This window comes from Sapajus apella, unplaced genomic scaffold (genome assembly GCF_009761245.1).
Source record: "Sapajus apella isolate SASKATOON/1434 unplaced genomic scaffold, GSC_monkey_1.0 scaffold34, whole genome shotgun sequence".
Classification (NCBI taxonomy): Eukaryota; Metazoa; Chordata; class Mammalia; order Primates; family Cebidae; genus Sapajus; species Sapajus apella.
This window is the reverse complement of record NW_022436974.1, coordinates 15,589,986-15,609,654: the sequence shown is the minus strand read 5'-3', so window position 1 is coordinate 15,609,654 and position 19,669 is coordinate 15,589,986. Positions and strand designations below refer to the sequence as shown.

Sequence of the window (19,669 nt, the reverse complement as noted above, 5' to 3'; positions counted from 1 at the left end):
GTAGTCCCTACCTCCTAGAGATGAGGTCTCTCCCCTGCTGAGCTCTATCTAGCTATGTATTTCATGTCTACTATGCAACCTCCTCTGTGTATATGTATCTTACCTCTCATAGTGAACTGGGAGACCTCTAAGAGCATCTCAAACATTTTTATATCCCCTGCAGTGCCCTGCACAGTGCCAAGTACTTAATTGGTGAATGGCTAAATAAATGAAGGCCAATTGGGCCAGTGCCAGGAGAAGCAGCAACAGATAGTAGGCAGTAGGAAAATCCATGTTATTTGCCAAACTACAATGAGGCAGATTATTTAGGTATTAAACAAAATGCGTTTCTGCTATTAAAAAAGAAAAACAGAGGAAGAAACAAAACAGTCAGAACACACGGTCAGACACTAAAATACTAGAAACACACAGGAGTCATTGGGTTACCTTGTGGTTGGGACAGGGGCAGATTGGGATGAGGACAGGATACTCAGTTAAAGTTTACAGTCTCCTTAATAGGAAAAAGTTAAAACAAGAGCCTGCCTCAAATTTTGTCTGAAAATGCAGCTACTTCCTAATAGCTTTGTTTCTCTCAAGGGATGCTCTAATGTTTTGCTTGTCTGTGTTTTACTGGGCAGTCAGTACAGCAATCAGTTTATTCTCAACTGATCCTTGCATCATCTCTATGAGTTATCTATCATTCTCTCCATTCCACTTATAAGAAAATTGAGGTTTACAGAGGTTAAGTAACCTGCTTGATGTCACAAACTTAACAAAACAGATGGGGATTTGAACTTAGGTATGTCAGACTCCAAAGACAATCATGGTAATTGCTAGGCCATACTGCTTCTGGTTTCTGGCATTATAGCAGTGGTTTGTGGCAAGAGGACTGGAGGCAAGTCTGGGTGATTCTTCCCTCTGAGGGACTCCCACATCTGCCTCTTCCTTTCCATCTCTACTGATACCTCCTTTATTTCTGTCAACTGTAGTGGCCTCACATCTGGCTTCCTGACTCCCAAGTTCCACTGTCCTGATCCATTCCACATTCTACCACTACACTGGAATGGTCCAAAATGCAACTTTGATGGTGTCTTTCTTCTGTTCATTACCTTTGCAGGATCCTCAAGGCCTGTGGAATGAAGTCTGAACTCCTCAGCAAGGTACTAGAGACCACCCACCATCTGCCCCAGTATACCTTCCCATTCTTCCTTTCCACTGACCCTTCATGCTGAACAAAACGGTCAGTCTACTTATTGCCCCAGAAACTCACCTGACTCTGCTGTTTCCACTTAACCTATTCCCCAGGCCTCCCTGTAAGTGTTCTTTCTGCTTTCTTTGTCTACCCAAATCATCCCTTATCCTCTTCTAGCCCAGTTCAAATCTAACCTCTTATCAACCTGGCTAGGATTAAGTCTGTCTTGCCTCAATTATTGCAGCACATTTTACTGGTACTTTGAATTAGGAATTCGCTTTCTTCCTGGCACTATTTGCTGTCATATGGTCATATCTTCATAAATAGGTGCATTATTTTTTCCTAAGACAATATAGTCTCTTTATAGCCAGATACTGTGTCTTCTGTTTCTTAGAATTCCTCTTGGAGGGTAGTAGACTGCGTCCGGAATAAAAAAGATACTCAAAACATTCCACGTGATAAGATTTTTAAACTATGAAGCAAGGCAAATTCCACACCCTGTGTTCTGTAATTTTCTTCCCTCAGGCACTCTTCAAAAAAGGACCTGCAACATTAGAAGCAGCACTCAGATAGACTTAGTTTACTTTGTTAGGGAAATTATTAAAATATTAGACTATGGTATTGGCATCAGGGTGCCCCTCCTAAAAGCATCTTCATTTTAATACAAGTCTTTGAAATCTTAACTAAAAAGAATAAATAACATCAGGTACTGTGGAAGGGTCACTGGGAGAAGAGGTTTTACAGCAATCTTAAAATTATACCACATAGGCAGCTGGACACCCCATCTACCTGCTATATCCAGCACAGGGACCAATTGAGCACAAAGTGCCTGTATGCACAGTCACTTTAAAAAAGTTTTTAACCTTCACCAGCCGTTCTCTCTAAAACAGTTAAAAATAGCAGATATGTCTTTTTCTGAGGTACTTCTTTTTAGCTTAAATGTTGTTTATAGAACCAGAAACAAATTCTCCAAGTATTATTCACTTGTTTTTTTTTTGTTGTGTTGATCTCTTTGTACTGTGAGTTCCTTGGGGGCTCAAGCTGTGTCTCATCCCTAGCACCCAGAACTGTGCTGGCATGTGCTGGCACTTAATGAAGCATGAACAAATGAGCAAACAAATGAAAAGATGGCTCAGGGATGGAGTGGGGAAAGCAAATTAGAAAATATGTTATGTGAAGCCCTTCAAGTCAGTATTTCTTTAAGTAAAATATTACTTGTGAGTATACAGAGTTCTCCAGTGCTCCCACGGTTCAGGCTACAGAGCTGTTGAACACAAATATAAAAGTATGAGCCATTTTTATGTCACAGTGAAACTGTTGCTACTACAACTGATATGAGTAAATCTGGGATCTTATAGGATTAAGAAGAATGATTTTAAGAGCTCAATACAAATGACTTTGTAGGTCAGGCCTCCAAGAAATGAAATCCTCACATTCTCAGATTTGCTATCAATCCTAGGAAAAAATATCAGATAGGCTGTCTCAGATTGGCTCATCTCTATCCTGCCTTTGGGAGCAAGCTAGGTACCTCACACTGATCTTAATACTAGGGGTAAATGCAACAGCTAATCCTTCCAGGAGAAGGAAATTAATACCTACGAATGAAAGACTTTCAGGAAAAAGAGCATTGTGAAGAAAAACTAAGAGCTAAAGATGTGGCTTTAATTGACTGGTTCCTATTCAACAGAGGGTGAGAAGGAGACTGGTGTCAGAAGCATCTCTAAGGCACAGGCAATGAAGCACAAAGACTTACCAAATAGTGTTTTAATTCTACCAAAAACAAAGTTAGGTGTAAATGTAATACAGTTTTGCTTGCAAGGAAATTCATCATTTTCTCGCCATTTCACAGGTAAGTGCCCAGAAGAAAACCTGCCAATGCCATGCACTGAAATACCACAGTGAAGGGTTTATCTTGTTCTCCCTGAACTCATTTGGGAGACATTCTCTAGAGATGTTTGATTACTAGACATTACAAGACTCTGCAGCAGTCAAGCCCCTTCACAAGCCAAGGAGAGGGCTTGGCAGCTGCAGGGGTTTATAGGCAACCTCCTGCCTTCTAGTTCTCCATCTTGAATGCTCTTCTGTCATAGCTATGCAAATCTGAGAGGGTCCTCAAATTCTTCTCTATGTTTCTATAATCACCAGTGCCCCTGGGGATACTTTTGAAGTGAGAGCTTCTTAGTAAAACCAGAACAGGCCTACTTTCATAGTAAGGAAACATTATACGTCATTTACAGACAGGGTCCTGACCTACATGGGATGTGTCTTCATTCTGTACTCCCCACCTTGGCTCAGCCATGTCGTGTGGATTACTGTGTACATATTCAACAATCATTTGCAGTCATGGAGGTCACACAATGTGCTATCAGCATATGGTTCATGGACCAGTGCCTGTCCGTGAACTGTTCGTTACTGGTTCACAATGAGGTAAGTGCAGAAATGGAGACTGTGTGCTGAAGAATTATTTATAGCAAACATAATTCATGGGATTACCTTTTGCATGCCACTGTTGTTTTCTGTTGTTCATTTTTCTAGTATTTATTTTCATTATATTTTATAAAAGGTATCAATCTGTGATGATTAGAAAAAAATTTAAAATGAAACAAAACTAGTCCTCCACTACAAAGGGTTTATGAAGTGCTGGTCCAGCCAACTCTGCCTAGCTGAAAGTTTGTAAGCAGAACTAGAAATGCGAGCATTCAGGGTTTTCCCTTTGCTACTCCAGAACAAACTTATTTTATTCTCCTCTGCTCATAAACCTTTCTCTGCTTTCTTGTGCTCCGGGTGCAAACAAAGGTGGGTTCAGAAAGAATGCAGGTAGCTGACAATGCTTGAATACATGCTGGTTACTCACAGTGTTTTACTTCTTCCCGTGTGGGACCCCACAGAATTGTACCCACAACAGAAAGAAAGAACTTGCCACACAGCCTATTAGCACAACTCCAGAAACTACAATAACCAGCCTATCATCTTACACGCCCCAACTTCTGACTCCTGGCTAAGAAAATATTGACAGGTATTGAGTCATTCTATTAAAGTTCACTTAGTCTAAAAGTACAGGCCCCAAAATACACTTCACACACCCAGTTCACAAAGGTTAAAGTAGAGGTAAGAAACACTGCAGGAACTTGATACTGAGTAAGGTAGTAGTGTCTAATATTGAAAGAAGGAAGTAAAAAATAGCTCATTCTAACTTTCTGGATAATTACCACCCAGGCCATGTGTTATAGGGTTGGCCTTTAGTGAGCAAAGCATCCTGGATACATCTAACATGTTTATTCTTGTCTTCTCGACCATATTTCATCCATGTAATAATAACCATTTTCATGCCACCTGAAAATGGCCAATTTTCTTTCTTCCTGAGAAAGGCGGAGTGATTCCCACACCTTGTTTCATTTACTCTCACAACATCCTGATGAGGCAATTCTGTTCTGATTTATAAATGAGACCTGAAAGACCTTAGTGCAGAGAAGGCAAAAAAAAAAAGAGAGAGAGAGAGAGAAAGACTTGCCTGAAGTCACGCAAGGAATGCAGAAAATAACGAAGATGCTAACCTTGAATGCTATATTATTAGCTTCAAGTTGAGGAAGAGTGGGGGAATACCCACCAGCCCCATGGTTCATAAAGAAAAAGTTAGGCTATGAGGACACTGGCACCTCTGTCCCTCAGGCCCATTGAAGTAGAATAAGTTACTGGAGGGAAGATGGAAAGCCTGACCCAGATAAAATGCGGCATTAGGCTATTTGTCACTGGTGCTCCCAAATCACCTCCTTTCACCTTCTGTGACAACTGTACCCTCCTCTCTCAGCTGGTCAGTGCCCTCTAGTGCTCTCCAGTTCCCAACAAAGCCAGCTCTTAAGAGTTGCTCTCAGCTCCTTGGTGGTAAATCTAAATAACTATGTTCTCTCTCTCTGGGTTTCTTTAATATGGTAATATTTTAGGTCTCATCTTTCTTTATGAAAGCATTCATTACATTAGAGAGTATTCTAAGTATTCATTACATTAGAGAGATTATAGGCAGGTGGCAAGTAGGGAGTCACCCGGGAGGAAGAATAGGGTGTCCTTCACACTCTTACCTGGGCTTCCTGAAATATCTTGCATGTATGCAAGAACCCATGCTTTCATTTCTTGAGCACTTATTATGTGCTAATGGACTGCATTGGGAATTCTATATTCACTAGCTAATTAAGTTCTCGATAATTCTGCTAGCAAACTATTAATATTATTATTTTAAAGTTGAGGAAATAAAAGTCCAAGGAGTTAAGTCAGTACTACTGCAAGGTCACATTATCAATTAGTGACTAACTATTAAGATGTTTTATGCCCAGCCAAGATGGTCTCTACAGATATAGAAGAATATTACAAATAGTCCCAGAGGTAAAACAGTGCAGCCTGCCATTCATGGAAAACAAAATGATCCCCTTTTCCAAACAGGAAATAGATAAATAAAGGGTATCTTTAGAGTACCCATTGAGTCAGTATTCCATTATCCATGTGACATAACTTTATTCATATTTGACTTTGAAATGCATATTGGTACCTATATCATATACCATCCCTGACACTTATAAACTATGCTAGAAATATCCCTGTTCCCAGGTGCTTCAGCCTTGGACCTGACTTAGTGACCTCCCACCAGTAAATTCATCAACTTCATCCCAGTTGGAGACTTCAAATTGAACCAACTTCATTAATGAGCCATAGATAAAAGGCAACTGCCCTCTCACTAAAGAGTAAGAACTATGCCCTCAAGAAACATACATCCATGAGAAGATCCTTAAATACCTAAAAACAAATCATTATGGCTTAAAAGGTTTATAGCAATGTAGCCTCACAATTGGCTGCTTCTTAGCAAGGATGCACAAATGTACATTTTGATTGGTCAGAAGATAACATGTATGAAAAACACCACAAAAACCCAAGACTATAATATTGAAGATAATCTATATCCATAAGGGGCATTTACTGAGTATCTATCATACCAGGTATTCTACATACATTATCACTAATTCTCACCGTAGCTTTTCAGGTATATATGATCATTCCTAGCTATAGTTAAGAATATAGACTCAGAAAGGTTAAATGTCTGGCCCATACTCAAATGGCTAATAAATGGCAGATTCAGGAATTGAATTCACATCTGGCTGGTTCTTGTGCTTGAGGTTCTTCCATTGCACTAGGCTGTTACAATCTGAAAATAATTTATCTTTTCCCTAAAATGACTTAATCCCCTGTATTTATTTTGAAGTATCCCTTCATTACAAGGAGAAATCCATAGGAGAAATAAAAATAGCTCTTGCTGGTGCTGGAAGAAATCACCATTTAACATTTTTATTTTATTTAAGATGGAGATTTGTTGGAAATTCTGGCGGCTGAGAAAGAGTACCACTCGGGCTTTGTCTTCACCAGGGCCCTGAGTTCTTTCTTACACTGCCCCCTTCCCCATGCCCATGACTCCAATCTGGGATTTATACTCACAGCCTGCCATTCTGCCCATGGAACACCCCAGGCCACGAAAGCCACATGCAGCAGCTCCCCCCAGAAGCTTTGCCTTACCTTGGGCTTACTGGTGCTGCATCGTCTTCTGGCTCTTCCACAACGCCAGCCAGCTCTGGAGGAAGGAAAGCATCTTTGTTGACATTATTCACCCAGCTTTCCTTTGCCCCATTTGCTCTGTCTTTACTCTGCTCAGCTGAAACAGGAAACAATAAAGACAGGAAGGTTATCTCTCACCTCCATTATCTACAACTCTCTTATCAGCTCTTATCACTGAAGGCTTGAACTTGAACCTAGGGCCTTCCCAGTGCCAAGGCAATCACTGGGTCTAAGTACTTGATCAGAATTACATGAAAGAGAGAAGTCAGTAAATTCCCATGACATTAGATTTCTCCAAGCAGAGTCTCCTGAGAGTATGAGCATACCTTTACATGTGCAAATAACTCCAGAGACCACTAAACTAAAATTCTGACTGTCTCTAGGTTAATCTGAACTAAGTTGGGGTCAGGTCTAAATGTGCATGGCCATGGGATGCTCAGAGCAGGAAGTCCTCAGTGAGACAGAAGCACTGTCATTACCAAGCATTTACTGAATATCTACAATGTGATCAAATATCTTGTATGTGCTCTAAGATACAAAGGGGAACAAATGATGATGGTCTAGGAATGTCTTCCTCCGTTGCCTTCTCCTCCTTCCCACAGCTCTACACATCCAAAACTACATACTCTTCAATCCCAGCTCAGATATCAGAGCCTCCATAAAACCTGTGCTCCCGCTTCACAAAATAACCTCTTTTGCCTCTGAACATCCAGCACTCACTCTTTACCTGAACCTCTCTGATCATTAGCATCAACTGAATAATAACTAACTACCAGGTACTGTGCTGAGTACTTTGCATGCATTATTCTATGAGGTAGGAGCTATTTTCCAAGTATACAGATTTGAAAATTGAGGATCAAAAACTTCAAAAACCTTGCCTAAGGCCACATAGCCAGTAAATGCCAAGAATACTTTCATCAATATTAAGGATGAAGGAGTGCTGAAGCTTCCAATTTCCAAATCCCCACATTCCAGGATAGTATCCCTCACTAGGATAGGTCCTATTACACATAAGTCTAGTTTCTTCAACTCAAAATGGAGTCCACGGTACTAACCAGTATCCCTCAAGATTTCTGAAGGTCTGGGTGATTTTGAAAAGCAAGAGGGCTGTAAGCAATGCATTGTACGTACTAAGCAGTCAGTCCTTATCTGCAAGGAGTATGGCACTGATTCAGAAATACTCTGAAATCCTTGCTCTTCCATTTGCCAATTATATAGATCATATAATTGGGCAAGTTACTTAACTTTTCTGAGCTTCATATATCCCATATATAGAATGGGGGAAATTATGCCTACCTTGCAGGATTACTGCAACAATGAGAAATAACAGAGATTAAATGCATATCGTATATTAAATGCTCAAAAGGTGATAGCTATTTTCCTTATCAAGTATAAGGTAGACCTTGACAAGGTTTTGCAAGGACTAATCCAGAGTTAATGAGAGAGAAGACACCCAGTAAGTATTTAAAGAACTCAACAGAATTTTAAACAAGCCCTCAAAATATTGCCTTGGCCAGGCATGGGGGCTCATGTCTATAATCCCAGCACTTTGGCAGGCCGAGGCAAGAAGACTGCTTGAAGCCAGTAGCTTGAGACCAGCCTAGCCAACATAGTAAGACTCTGTGTCTAATAAAAAAAAAAAAAAAAAAAAAAGTAAAACAGCAACAACATAAAAATATTGCCATGGTGTAAGGAATATGTACTATCATCATAGTAACTCTTCTGGCCATAGAAACCATGCTACAAAAGCCCATCTGGGGTGGGGTGCTGGCTGCCTTTGCCACTTTTAAATGGGCATTGCCATGATAGTATAAATCCCATCAATTCAGTAGATGAGTGGGGAAGTAAAGATTTTCTCCCAAACCTTTAGGCAAAAGTGGGCTTTTGTTTGGTTGCCATTTTTATTTCCCCCTCTTTTGGCTTTCACTTTTAAATGTTACTATGGCAGGCCACAGACATGGCAGGCAATGAGCAGATGAAGGACCAATGGAAAAGTGTTAAAAAGTCCTGTGCTAGGTAACAGGCTTTTGAATGTATCACTGTGGGCCACAGAGAAGGCTGGAGTACATAGCAAGGAGATGCTGAGTCAGCTACTATAGCCTCAAAACAAAGTTGGTGTCTCTTTGGACTTCAAAATTGTTCCTATGCAGCTTAGTTTATTTTTGTTTAATCAAATAAACAAGAAGAGTTTTCTATTAAAAAGATGCCTTTACAATCTCTTAAATAATATACTTGGTTAATTAAGAAAATACTACCATATGTTAAGATCACTGAACAGAGAGGCTGATATCTTTTTGTCTAAGCCTTTAACTTTACTCAGAAGATTGTGAATTTTCAGAGTTAAAAGCCAAAGAAGAGATGGCAGATCCCTTATAGACCCCAAGTATCTATGCTACTACAATTCAACATGGCACCTAAAGGGCTTCCTGTGTTCCTCTATACCACACTGAGTCACTTAGCTCTGACCCTCATCCATGCAAATCCAAAGCAAGGGAATTTTAAACTAGAGGGCCACATATTACAAGAAGCATACCTCCAAATGATTTCCGTCAGCAGATTTCTGACACCATTCCCTTTTCCCAGCTCCTCCTTCCCAAGCAAATGCTGCTTGTAAATGCACTAGCCAGGTCAACTCACCTGCTACCTGGAGCCTCTTCTTTCTCATAGATGCTCTGATGATATCTGCGCCATGGACTTTGTCCCTGTGCCTTTTTGCCTTGGCTTCATAAAACCATTGGCCGCTCATATTCTTCAGCTGCTGGTCATCCTTAATTTTTTCAGGCAAATGTCTACAAAAGGAAAAGAGCTTTAGTTTGCGGAGAACCCACAGTAAATAAATGAGTTCATTGTGACACTGCATAGAGACATGTAAACATACCGCTAAAATGAAGCTTTGGTATTTCAGATGATACCAAAAACTTCCCAGATGACTAACAAATGTATGTTCTCCTTTGACTGAAGAGTCAGAGAAGGCCAACATTTTTTCAAATAAAGGTTTAATCCGTGATCCCCATATGATGCCTGAAATTTCTCAAGAGCAGATTCACTTTTTGGCTGCATTCTTCAGTGTCTGCTGTTCAAATGCAAATACCCCAGGGAGGGATAATATGGTATGCTTCCCTAAGCCTTGGTTTCCTTATCCATAAAAAAGTATTAATAGTAGCCTTCAGACTTTAAAATTGGGGTTTCTATAAGGTTCAACTGAGTGAATTCATGTAATAGCTCTCTGCACATCCCTGGCACCTAATAAATACTGGATGGGGTAGGCATTAGCTCATCATTCCTTTCCATTTTGCGTGATATGAGTTTATCAGAGCTTTTCCTGGAATCCTGTGGAGGAGGCATGATGTCTTTCATGCTTATTATTAAAGAAAGGAACCTTTAAAAGGCTGCTGGAGTCAGGAAAGGCCAAATTTGAGGAGGAGGGTATACAGTCAAGTTCCATTTGTGCAGATACTGCTGTTAAGAGTTCCACAATCATTCATCCGTACTGAAAAGCTAAAACCTAAAAAACAAATGAGATATAGTCTGCTCTCCTAAAACTTCCCTAAACACAATGTTCTAACTGACGAATCTTAACCTCTGCATCTCTCTATCCATCTCCATAAAATAAAAAAATCACATCTCTCTTTTCATATTTATAGAGATATACTTAGAATAAAGTAGAATAAAAACTGTAAGGGAACACTATACTCTTGGAAGATAATGTGCTGCATAAATCCAAGAGAGTTTTAATATTGTCATTTAAACTAATATGTGCTCTTCCTAAAGTAGCAAATCTGAGTGTTTCAGGCTGAGAATGTCAATAGGCCACAGAGGTAGCAGCACTGTATGTGAGGGTTGCACACAGGCATACCTGGGAGTGTGAAAAAGAGGGGGAGCAGTTACCCCAGGTCTAGCAAGGATGTCTCCTCTCTCCCAAGCATGTCCGGAGAGTGTCCTTCCACGCAGAGTAAACTCTTACAGGAACTTCCTCTCCTTTTCATGACAGCTCATCTATAAACCCTGACAGAGAGAATGTCATCACTTCATAGTTCTCAGTCAGCAATGAGACCGTGGTTTTTATTAAATGTTTCTAATGGTTTCACACTGCCTAAGGTTTTCAGCAGCGCAAACAACTGCTGGACTGTTGGGAGCCTTTGCTTTTTCCTCCCAGAATGACAAAGTCTGAATTCTATTCCAGAAGGGAGGAGTTCTTCTACTTCTCCCTGGTCAGACAGTGAGTTCCTGGGGACAGGGTCTGTACTCACCCCATCTTTACTTAGTGTCTGGAAAGTAGGGGGTATTTATTCAGTGCTTGCAGAGTGGAGGAATATCAGATGAGGCCCCTGACCAACTAAAAAGGTTTCCAGTTACCTTTTCAGATTCATTTTCTAGCACTAACACCCATACTCCACTTGCCAGCACACTCAACTTCTTACTTTTCTCCAGTGCTCTTCTGTGTCCTCTGTAGATGACAGAGGCAGGAAGTTGTAGCAAAAAGACTCTGGGTTTTGAAGGCTCCCAAAATTACATCCAAATCTCAGTCCTGACTCTTCTTAGATATGATCTTGGGCAGTTTGCTGAACTCCTCTAAGTTTTGGTCTCCTTGTTTTTAAGGATCAGGGAAAATAAGACCTTCCCTGCAGGACTTCTGAGACGACTGAGATGTTTAACTGAAAGTGCTTAATACTGCCTAGACCTTGGTACAAGGCCAGTTAATGGGAAGTCTCAAGGGATGTCTTTCCCTCACTTCTCTGTCTAGCCTATTGCTCCTCATTCTTTGGATCCAGCTCACACACTGCCTCACTGGGAAGCCTTCCCTAGCTCACAAGGGCATGGTTATTAAAGTTTCTTCTTTTCCATGCTCCCATAGCACCTCCACTCTAGCCCTTACTACATCACATTCCAATGATCTGTTTTACTCACTAATCTGTGGACTTTGCAAACTCCTTGAAGGTGAGGACTATGTCTTGATCACCTTTGTAATGCCAGCACCTAGCGTGGCGCCTGGAACAGAGCTAATACCCAATAACTATTGAGTGAATAAATCAATGAACAAATACATGCTCAGCAGCCATCCTGTCAGTCAGACAAGAGATCAAGAAGATCCTGTCACTGCTGAGGTTAAGTGAACCATGCCCGATCACAATGTCAGTGTCTCCTCCTGATGCAGTAGGACATGCTCATCTCTCATCAGAACAGGAAAAAGCATCATGAAACATGGTATTGGTCAGCATTCTTGTTGAAGGAGGCCACAAACCCTCATAGCAGAACAACTCCCATTTTCTTTTCATGAGATCATTTATTTTTGTTTTTCAACTAGAATGCACTTCGTGAAGATTCTTGTGCAACTCTTGATCTGTTCCTGCCTAAATGACTGTCTGCAAGCCCATCATCAATGTACAATGAGCACAGGTTGTGTGTCAACTCCCTGAAACACATGGCCCCTATAAAAGCTGGTAGCCATTCTAGTAAGGAAAGGGTTTCCAGCTCACTTGTTTTAAAGTGGCAAAGTAACAGGAAATTCTTTCAAATGTAGTTAAGTGCCACTTACATATTTCCTAACTTGACTATCACTACTAGGTTTAATAATCGATTTCTCTTTCTTAGCCACTTGTAATATCTTGTAGATAAATCCATATGTATAACACGTCAAAGTTTAAGTTTTGTAAAGATGTGGATCATTTTTAAAATCCCACTATCTAGTGCTGCTGTTAAAATCTCATCTTCCAGCCCACGTGCATCTCTCATTTTTTCTGAACTCTAACTGCATCAACCAAATGAGCATTCGATTCTCTAATTATGGAGCCATCTAGATGAAGAGGGAAAGGGGCAACTTTTTTGGGACTGACACTTATCCCTTACCATCCTCTCCACACACACGCGTTATTTTTAGCAGAGAGCTAAGTAGAGAGAAGATACTCAGTAAACACTGGTGGACTAGTGGGCAGAAGTGAGGGCTGAAGAAGAGCACTCAACCCAGAAAGGACACTGGCCTGCTGGCCTCCCAGCCAGGACATCCTGGTCATTCGCCCATTCATTCCTCCATTCCTTCTACTAGCAAACAGTATCTGCTTTGTGCTGAACCACAAACCTGACATTTAACATGCTTCATATCATTTCATCCTCACAATTTCACCGCGTCATTCAAAGAACTTCACCCATTGCAAAAGATGGCCATTTAACCTCCTCTGTATGCTAAAAGCCATATCTAAACCCTGTCTGGTTATTTGTTCACTGACTCATTAATTCCCTATCACATACCAGGTATCTGCTTGGAATTGGACATTAAAAATTCTGTCTACAGCCCTAACAACCAATGTCAACTCCTTTTCATGCCAAGGATGTGAGCACTTACAGAAGGAAAGCCAGAAGAGCAGAAATGCCCTCTGGGCTGGATTCAACACCTTTGCCCTCAGCCCACCCCTTTTCTCCTTGTGCTCACTTATGTATATCTCAGCTTCCAGCTACTCAACAGACTAGACAAAGCTCGAACATCATCTGCAGGACCTGGTTGATAGCTTCTAGTCAACTCTGGACAGCTGCTAGCCAGATAGCTTGACTGGTTCATTCTCCAGCCTTTCTTTTTTCATCTTGTCCAGTATATTTTGGGCAAGACACTAAGATTTTGTGATTGAGAGGTGCTCTCAGATGTTTGTTTTGAATGTGAGAGCTAAAAGGGAGCTTAAATAGTTACGAATGGCCTCACTTTCTAGATGAAATGATTGAGGCCCACAGAAGTTAAGAGGCTTGCCCAAGGTCACACAGAGCTGGAAGCAGAAGCCAGCCAGACTCCCAGCCAACACGCTTTCTACTGTCCAATCCTGCCTCAGAGAGCCAGCCATGATTTCAGTTTCTAAGATGGCTGTCACACTTCACTCCTTCTCCCGAGGAACTCAATCCTTGATGAAGAAACTGAAAACCAACACATGGAAAACAAACTACAAACATTTCTTACAGTGGAAAACAAGAAATACACATCTTTTCCCATGAAACATCATAGATCTCTGCAGTCTGCTGAGCGGCAGCACGGTGTATGGAAAGTGCACACGTTGTGAAGTTGGATCAGCAAGGCTCCAATTCTGCAGGGCACTTCCCTCTTCAACACTATCTACTCATCTGTTAAGTGGATTCAGCTATACTGTTTTGAAGATGAAACAGGAAAATCTATGTGAAGATCCATGTACAATCCCTTGACAAATATTCGTTCCTTTCCCCTTTGCTTTGACAGTGAAACAGCATGAGAGGTCCTAGAAATTAGTTCTTCAGTGACAACTGCCTTCTTTAAAAAAAAAAAAAAAACAAGGTCTTAAGGAAGCAGCTGAGAATCATAAGATGTGGTGGCAGTTGAGATCATATCTACTGCAAAAACGCCCATCGCCGTAGATGTGGTTGTGTGTAAACGGGAGTGGGGGACGCAGTGCTGGTGGTGGTGTACAGACAGACATGAGCAGCAATTTCCTGCTGGCAGTGTGATGCAAAGTACAGGAAACGCCACCTTTTCAGTGTGTGATTTTCAAACCATAAAAGACTAAAACTACGTATGTGTCTGTATGGTGATGTTTCCTTAAAGGTGGGGCAGGGCAGCAGGAGAGAAGACACAAAACAGGGGTGGAAGTGAAAGAATGAATCCACCCTGATGTGGTGTCTGGTCTTGTGGGAAACAGTGGTATATGCATTAGTGACATCCTCGTGGCTATGGGAAGAGTTACACTCCAAAGTCTATAAAATATTAATATTTAAAAGAAAAGTCTGAATTTTAGTAATAAATTGGCCTTTCTAATGATGTTTTGATTGGGCTGATATTGTAATTACATTATGTGTTTCTAAGCTGAATAACACCCAGGAGGGCTGAGGCATTGTAAAGTCATGTTAGGGAAACAAAATTTAGATTTTAAATTTGCAATTGATAATCCATTAAATGGATAAAGGCCATTAGATAGTAAATTCCTTGAGAGTTGGGGCCATGTTTTCAATCACCATAGAATTTTCTCCATATCATTGTCCAGAGCATTTCCTTGTACTTAATAGGTACTCAATTAAGTTTTATTACATTAAATAATTAAGAGTTCTAGGAGTAATTTCCTAAGGAATCAGTCTATTAACTAGGATCTTCTGTCCCTTTTGGGTGGTATAGGTAGAGTGGTGAATAAAGGAATTAAAATGTATCTATCACATATTATGTGCCAGGAAGATTAAACATTATTTTTAATTGACAAATAAGAATGGTATATATTCACAAGGAAACAGTAATTTTTTTTTTTTTTTTTTTGAGACGGAGTTTCACTCATGTTACCCAGGCTGGAGTGCAATGGCGCAATCTAGGCTCACCGCAACCTCCGCCTCCTGGGTTCAGGCAATTCTCCTGCCTCAGCCTCCTAAGTAGCTGGGCTTACAGGCACGCACCACCATGCCCAGCTAATTTTTTGTATTTTTAGTAGAGACGGGGTTTCACCATGTTGACCAGGATGGTCTCGATCTCTTGACCTCGTGATCCACCCACCTCGGCCTCCCAAAGTGCTGGGATTACAGGCTTGAGCCACCGCGCCCAGCCTAACAGTAATGTTATGATACATATAACATATAGTGATCAGGTCATTGTAATTGTGTATCCTTTACCAAACTTCTCCCTATCTCTCACTTCCTAAAAATTATGTTACTTAATCCTGACTTTAATCTTTTGAATTTAGTATTATGGTCATGCCCACTCTGAGTTGAGGCTCAAAGAGGTTAAAAAACTTGCCCAGGGAAACACAGTTCATTAGTGGTGGGAATGAGATGCAAAGTCATGTCAGTTTTAACTCAGTTCCATGCAGCAGAGGTTGTTTTTTTTTTTTTTTTTTTTCTCACGATCAAACCCATACTGTTCTTTTCTGAAGAAATAACAACAATGGGCAGCATAGGACGGAGGGAAAAGCACCGGCCCAAAAGCTTTTCTCATCACAGCTTTGGCACTGACTTGCTGTGTGAACCCAGGCAAGTCATTTACCCTCTCTGGGCTTTATCTTCTTTTTCTGTAAAATGACTGACATGGATCAACACCACAAAAACTCTCAGAGCTGTTGGGCTCTGGTGGAAGAGGCGAAGACAAACAGCAACAGAATGGAAAAGGTGCTGACAAACAAAAGCCCATGGAGTAACATTTTCAGAGATCCAGTTCCGCTTCTACCATCTCAAGAGCAGAACAGACTCCAAACCATCCCCACAAGTCCCTTCAGGCCTAAAGCAAAGAGGGGGTCAGGCCGCGAGTTGGGCCTTTTCCAGGGTCCACAATTCGTAGGTCTGCTGTCTCTCTATACACAGTCACTGCTCCCCAGCCCCAGGGTCCTGAAGCTGCCCATGTCTAAGTCCACATGAGGTGCACGTTGCCTAACTAGAAAGTCTCTTGGGAAAGTGATGGTAGATACAGCTTGACTCACACCAGGTTTTTCAGCAACGTAAGCCTTCTTCCTATCATTCATTCACAAAGGCAGAGCACAAAGGCAGCACCAGTGGCAGCTGCTGGGGCACCCTCTGAAACAACAGACAGAAGGAGCATCTGCAAAACCAACACTAGGAAAGGACTCACACCATTTTTGCTGTAGTTATAGACTGCCTGATGCCAGGGGGTACACACTCACACCCCTTACAAGGCCCAGTTCCAGGAAGAGCTTTGCATTTTTTGAGGATATTTTCATCAACCAATGCCAAGTGCCCAAGAAACACCTTCACTCTATTTAGACAGAATCACAAAACTACAGGCAAAACTCAGCAGCTTGGAATCCCAGGTGCCAAGAAAAGATAGAAGGGAGGGAAGGAAGGAAAACAGGCTCTCTCCTTGTAAGCTATCTAGAGGGGGAGAATTGCAGACCATAAATAACACCTCCTGAGCACGAGGAATCAAAGGTACTTACACCTCTCCGAAATGCACAGGCCCACATCCTGAGGTGGAAAGAGGAACTCAGTGCAGTCCCAGCTCTTCTATTTTCTAAGTCCTTCCCCCATCTTGTCTTTTGAGAGGATAAAGGAAGTTCCATTTTCCCTTATGCTGAAAGAATCAGTATTTTCTCTATGCTCCCCCAGCTCCGCCCTTACTCCTAAATGGGTGCAATGGTCCCTGCTTTGCCCAATGTCAGGGCTGCTGTGAGGAACATAAGAGGATAACATTCATGAAAGGGCTTTACAAACTTTCATGAAAGGGTAGAGAATTAATGCTACCGAGAGGCTCTAACGCCCGGGTTAGTATCAGTCCTTCACCTTTCCTGGGGACACTGTTCAAGGCACACCACTTGCTGAGAAGGGGCAGCAGAGCCCCATCCAGGTGTGTCAAGCATTGCAAGTGACCTGGGAGGAGCGGCATGATCCCCACTACCTACAGCCACTGCTGTCATCATAGCTCAGTATCCTACTTCACACCATGACAGCCAGCCCCTATCTCACTGTCATGTCCTGGGATGGCCTTTCTGTTACTGTTTACTCAGAGAGAGGAGGTGACGTTAACAAATGAGTACCTAAGACTGGGATTTGATTCTCACTTCTGACACCTACCAGTTGTGTGATACTGGGCAAGTCACCTGACTTGTCTCAAAGTCAACTTCCTCACACATCAAATGAGGTAATTATATCCCACTCCACTCCACCCACCAACTGCAAAAGAATGTGTGAGCTCATAAAATATAATGGGCATGTTAAGCCCTTTGCAACTTGTTAAATACTATCTATATAGAAGTTATTTTAGTAGCCATAATCAGACATTCTGTAGTGTTTGAAGTGAACTTTATAAATTGTCCATGTTAAATCAAGGTCAAAGTATGAGAAATGGTAAAAATAAAGCCATAACTCATAGTCCTGTGTCCCAGGAAGCAAGAACATAGCTTATGCTTCTTTTAGATAATTCCTAGGGTGAGAATCATAAAATTAGTACTACTAACTTACATTCAGGAAACCTGTCACTGCCTTCAAAGCCCAAGATTACACAGGCAGTAAATGGAGGGCCTAAACAAAGTCAAGTTCTTCAGCATCCTAGTCTAGTGCTTGTTTGACCACAAAGGCGAATGAAAGTAGCAGGAATGTTGACATGAAGCATTTGGGTTCCACCCAACAAGGATAGTGTGTCAAAGTTGCCACTCTTCTTTATTGGCCCCAAGACAGATAAAAATTGGCTCAGAGAATACTTTCAATTGTGCTATTAAAACCAATTCCAACATTTCTGAAAGCATGCAGAAATGTGAGCTACTTTATTTTCTTTTCAAAATGCTAAAAAAATTTTTAAATTCTAATTCGGTTTATGATTCAGTTAAAAGTAAGTAGATCCCTGTTTTTTTAACTGGATAGAAATTTGCACACACACACGAATGTAGATGTATGTGGCTGTATATATTTCATTTTTATCTTAGTATTTAATAGTAAGTTAGAAGAATTTAGTCAGGTTTTTAATCAAGACCCTATTTCTGATAAGAGTCCAGTAGGATAAATTAAGAGGCACCAAAGAAGAAAAATGTTTGGTCCAGGAAGTAAACCTAAAATTGGAATCCATAAATTTAGTCTCCGAGTCAGAGCTACCACTTATGTTGGAAAAAAAAAAAAAAAAAAAAAAAAGAAAGCAGTGTCCTATTTTCGTACAGACTGCCTCTTCCTTCCCTAATGCCCAAGGCCTCTTACCTGACTCTCTCTTCTTCAGCCCTCTTCAGAGCAGCATCCCGCTGTAGAACCTTCATGATGGCCTCTTGTTCCTCTTCAGTCAGGAAACTTAAGTCAATCATTTTGAAAAGTGCATGCAAAAATAATAGCAACAAATGTGGCTCAAAATTCTCAGGGCTGAACAACTAAAAATGCAACCAGGAAGATCAAAAGACACAAAAATGAAATATCTTGTTCAGTTCTGCAGCAAAAGTCTTATTGTAGCTCAGCAGAAGTTTAGGGCAGCTGATAGCAAGATCCTAAGTAGTCTTCCCCATGAGGAATTCGTGGTCCATGAGATAATGTTGAGAAGAGGCTCTCAGAAGGATGCTGTATTCTGTGCCAGACAGGTCACTTGTTCTGACGATGGCTCCCAGCACGCTCCCTCTCTGGTCCAGTCTTAGACACAGTTTATTCTCTCTCTGCTCCCGTTGTCAATTCATAAGAGGCAGAAGCATCAGAGCATCACCTACCTGGGGAATCATGAGACAGCAAACACCAGTGAGAGTCAGTTCCTATAAGCACTGCTCATTATTACAAGATTTTTAAATGGCCAGGTAAGATGGTCTCTGAGATGAAGAAAACCAGTTCAGCCGGCTTCCTGAGCAAATGGTAAATGGGTCATGAAACATGCTTCAACCCAATTCTAGACTGCCAAGATGAAGAACACACAAAAATGCTTGTCAATGTTTAACAATCCACCTGAATAAAGGATGGTTGCAAAAAGGAACTGGTTCTTTCTCTGAAAACTCCTGGGATGCTCGGCTAAAAACTCATGTTAAAGGTCAGTAAGACCAGGGGGTCAAGTGAGAAACTAGAAATAAAAATTTTAAATGCTTACTTTTTCTCAAGTAGCAACATTCCACTGTACTGTATATGAGCTCCATAGTAACAGGAGAACCAGTATTAGGTAGAGGTAGTTTCCAGAAGAATGAGAATTGTTATTCTTTGTCCAGTCCCACCACTAATCTTTGTTGACCTAGAGGAACTTAACAAGCTTGTCTCCCTTCATTTCTTAGGAGAAAAACACCTATCTGTATGTGTATATAAATGGGGGGAAGGAAGAGGCAGAATTTCAAAACACCTCACCATCCAAAGTGAGGATTGTTAAGTTGCACCATGTGCAAGAATCCTATTTTCTTTGAAGCAGCTTAAATACACATGTAATGGGAAGGAAGTGAGAACTCAAGAATGACACAGCCAGACAGAAATTCAGAGGTGATCTACTCAAGGTTGGGGTACTTTTAACAAGTGCAGCGCTGC

At 41.1% G+C, this 19,669-nt stretch overlaps 1 protein-coding gene across 19 annotated transcripts in view; it reads right to left on the bottom strand.

Annotated features, from left to right (window-relative positions):
* SYTL2 (synaptotagmin like 2) overlaps positions 1-19,669 on the bottom strand; it is a 115,420-nt gene that overhangs the window by 46,394 nt on the left and 49,357 nt on the right. For 17 of the 19 annotated variants that reach the window (XR_004274331.1, XM_032295941.1, XM_032295942.1 and 14 more), the window contains exons 2-4: positions 18,389-18,879; positions 9,404-9,555; positions 6,728-6,863 (exon numbers count right to left, since the gene is read on the bottom strand). Coding sequence is in view for 18 of the 19 variants with exons in the window: in XM_032295941.1 (XP_032151832.1) it covers positions 6,728-6,863; positions 9,404-9,555; positions 18,389-18,489 (389 nt within the window). In the remaining variant the exon portion in view is untranslated. The remainder of the gene's footprint in view (positions 1-6,727; positions 6,864-9,403; positions 9,556-18,388; positions 18,880-19,669) is intronic. The other 2 variants (XM_032295939.1, XM_032295949.1) reach the window with 1 other exon arrangement.